The sequence below is a fragment of the Pterocles gutturalis genome, unplaced genomic scaffold, assembly GCF_000699245.1.
Source record: "Pterocles gutturalis isolate BGI_N339 unplaced genomic scaffold, ASM69924v1 scaffold31277, whole genome shotgun sequence".
Classification (NCBI taxonomy): Eukaryota; Metazoa; Chordata; class Aves; order Pterocliformes; family Pteroclidae; genus Pterocles; species Pterocles gutturalis.
The window spans coordinates 1-1,378 of NW_010111177.1; the positions used below are offsets into that span (position 1 = coordinate 1).

At 58.6% G+C, this 1,378-nt stretch overlaps 1 protein-coding gene across 1 annotated transcript; it reads left to right on the plus strand.

The window, feature by feature from the left end:
• Nucleotides 1-106: 106 nt before the first annotated feature.
• LOC104461920 (sphingosine 1-phosphate receptor 1-like) lies at nucleotides 107-1,348 on the plus strand (the record flags this gene model as incomplete). Its single annotated transcript, XM_010073667.1, is given in 4 exon segments — nucleotides 107-159; nucleotides 161-305; nucleotides 380-564; nucleotides 648-1,348. Coding segments are annotated over 4 exon segments (1,084 nt in total), but the record flags the coding sequence as incomplete, so codon positions are not given.
• Nucleotides 1,349-1,378: the final 30 nt, after the last annotated feature.

Consider the following 1,378-nt stretch of genomic DNA (forward strand, 5'->3'; position numbering starts at 1 on the left):
CCTGCGCCCGGAGAGCCTCCTCTTCCTCCTGGTGTGCGCCTTCATCGTGCTGGAGAACCTGCTGGTGCTGGTGACCATCTGGAAAACCAAAAAACTCCACTCGCCCATGTTCTACCTGCTGGGCAACCTCACCCTCTCTGACCTGCTGGCCGGCGTCGCCTGTCCTCTCCGGCGCCAACACCTTCCGGCTCACGCCGGCGCTCTGGTTCCTCCGCGAAGGCGGCGTCTTCCTCACTTTGGCCGCCTCGGTCTTGAGTTTGTTGGCCATCGCCGTTGAGCGCCACTTGACCATGGCCAAGGCCAGGGTGACGCGGGGAGGGGACAGGAAAAGCCGGATGTGGACGTTGGGGGCGGGGGGGTGGGGGGGGGCCGCGGAAAGTTGGCGGCGTTGCCAGGCTTGGGGGGGAATTGTTTGGGGGATCTGCCGGCGTGTTCCACCGTCCTCCCTCTTTATTCCAAACGTTACGTCTTTTTTTGCGTCGCCGTCTTCCTCGCCATCCTCCTCACCATCGTCATCCTCTACGCCCGGCTTTACCGCACCGTGCGGCGCTCGGCGAATCTACGGTTGGGGGCGGCGGCGAAATCGCCGGCGTCATCGAAATTGGCGTTGTCGTGGAAATTGGCGTCGGCATCGAAATCGGCATCAGCGTCATCGGCATCGAAATTGCTGGCGTCATCATCGGCATCGAAATCGGCATCAGCATTGTCATCGAAATTGGTGCCGTCATCATCGTCATCGAAATCGGCATTGAAATCGGCATCATCATCGGTGGCGTCATCAGCATCGAAATTGGCATTGGCATCGTCATCAGCGACGTCATCGGCATTGGCATCGTCATCATTGGTGTCATCGGCATTGAAATCGGCATCGTCATCGCCATCGTCGGCGTCATCGGCATCGTCATCGGCGGCGTCATCATCAAAATTGGCATCGGCATCAAAATCAGAGGCGTCATTGAAATTGGTGGTGTCATCATCATCATCGTCACCAAAATCGGCATCGAAATTGGTGGCGACATCATCGGCATCGAAATCGGCATCGGCATCGAAATCGGCATCGGCATCGGTGACGTCATCGGCATTGAAATTGGCGGTGTCATCATCATCATCGTCACCGAAATTGGCATCGAAATTGGTGGCGGCGTCACCGGCATTGATTGGTGGCGTGTCATCGTCATCGGCGGCGTCATCGGCATCGAAATTGGCATCGGCATCGGTGGCGTCATTGGCATCATCGTCACCGAAATTGGCATCGAAATTGGTGGCGGCATCACCGGCATTGAAAGCGGCGGCGTCATCGAGACTGGTGGCGTCCTCGTCGTCGCCATCGCCGGCGCTGCTGAGGACGGTGACGGTGGTGGTGGGAGCCTTCATCGCC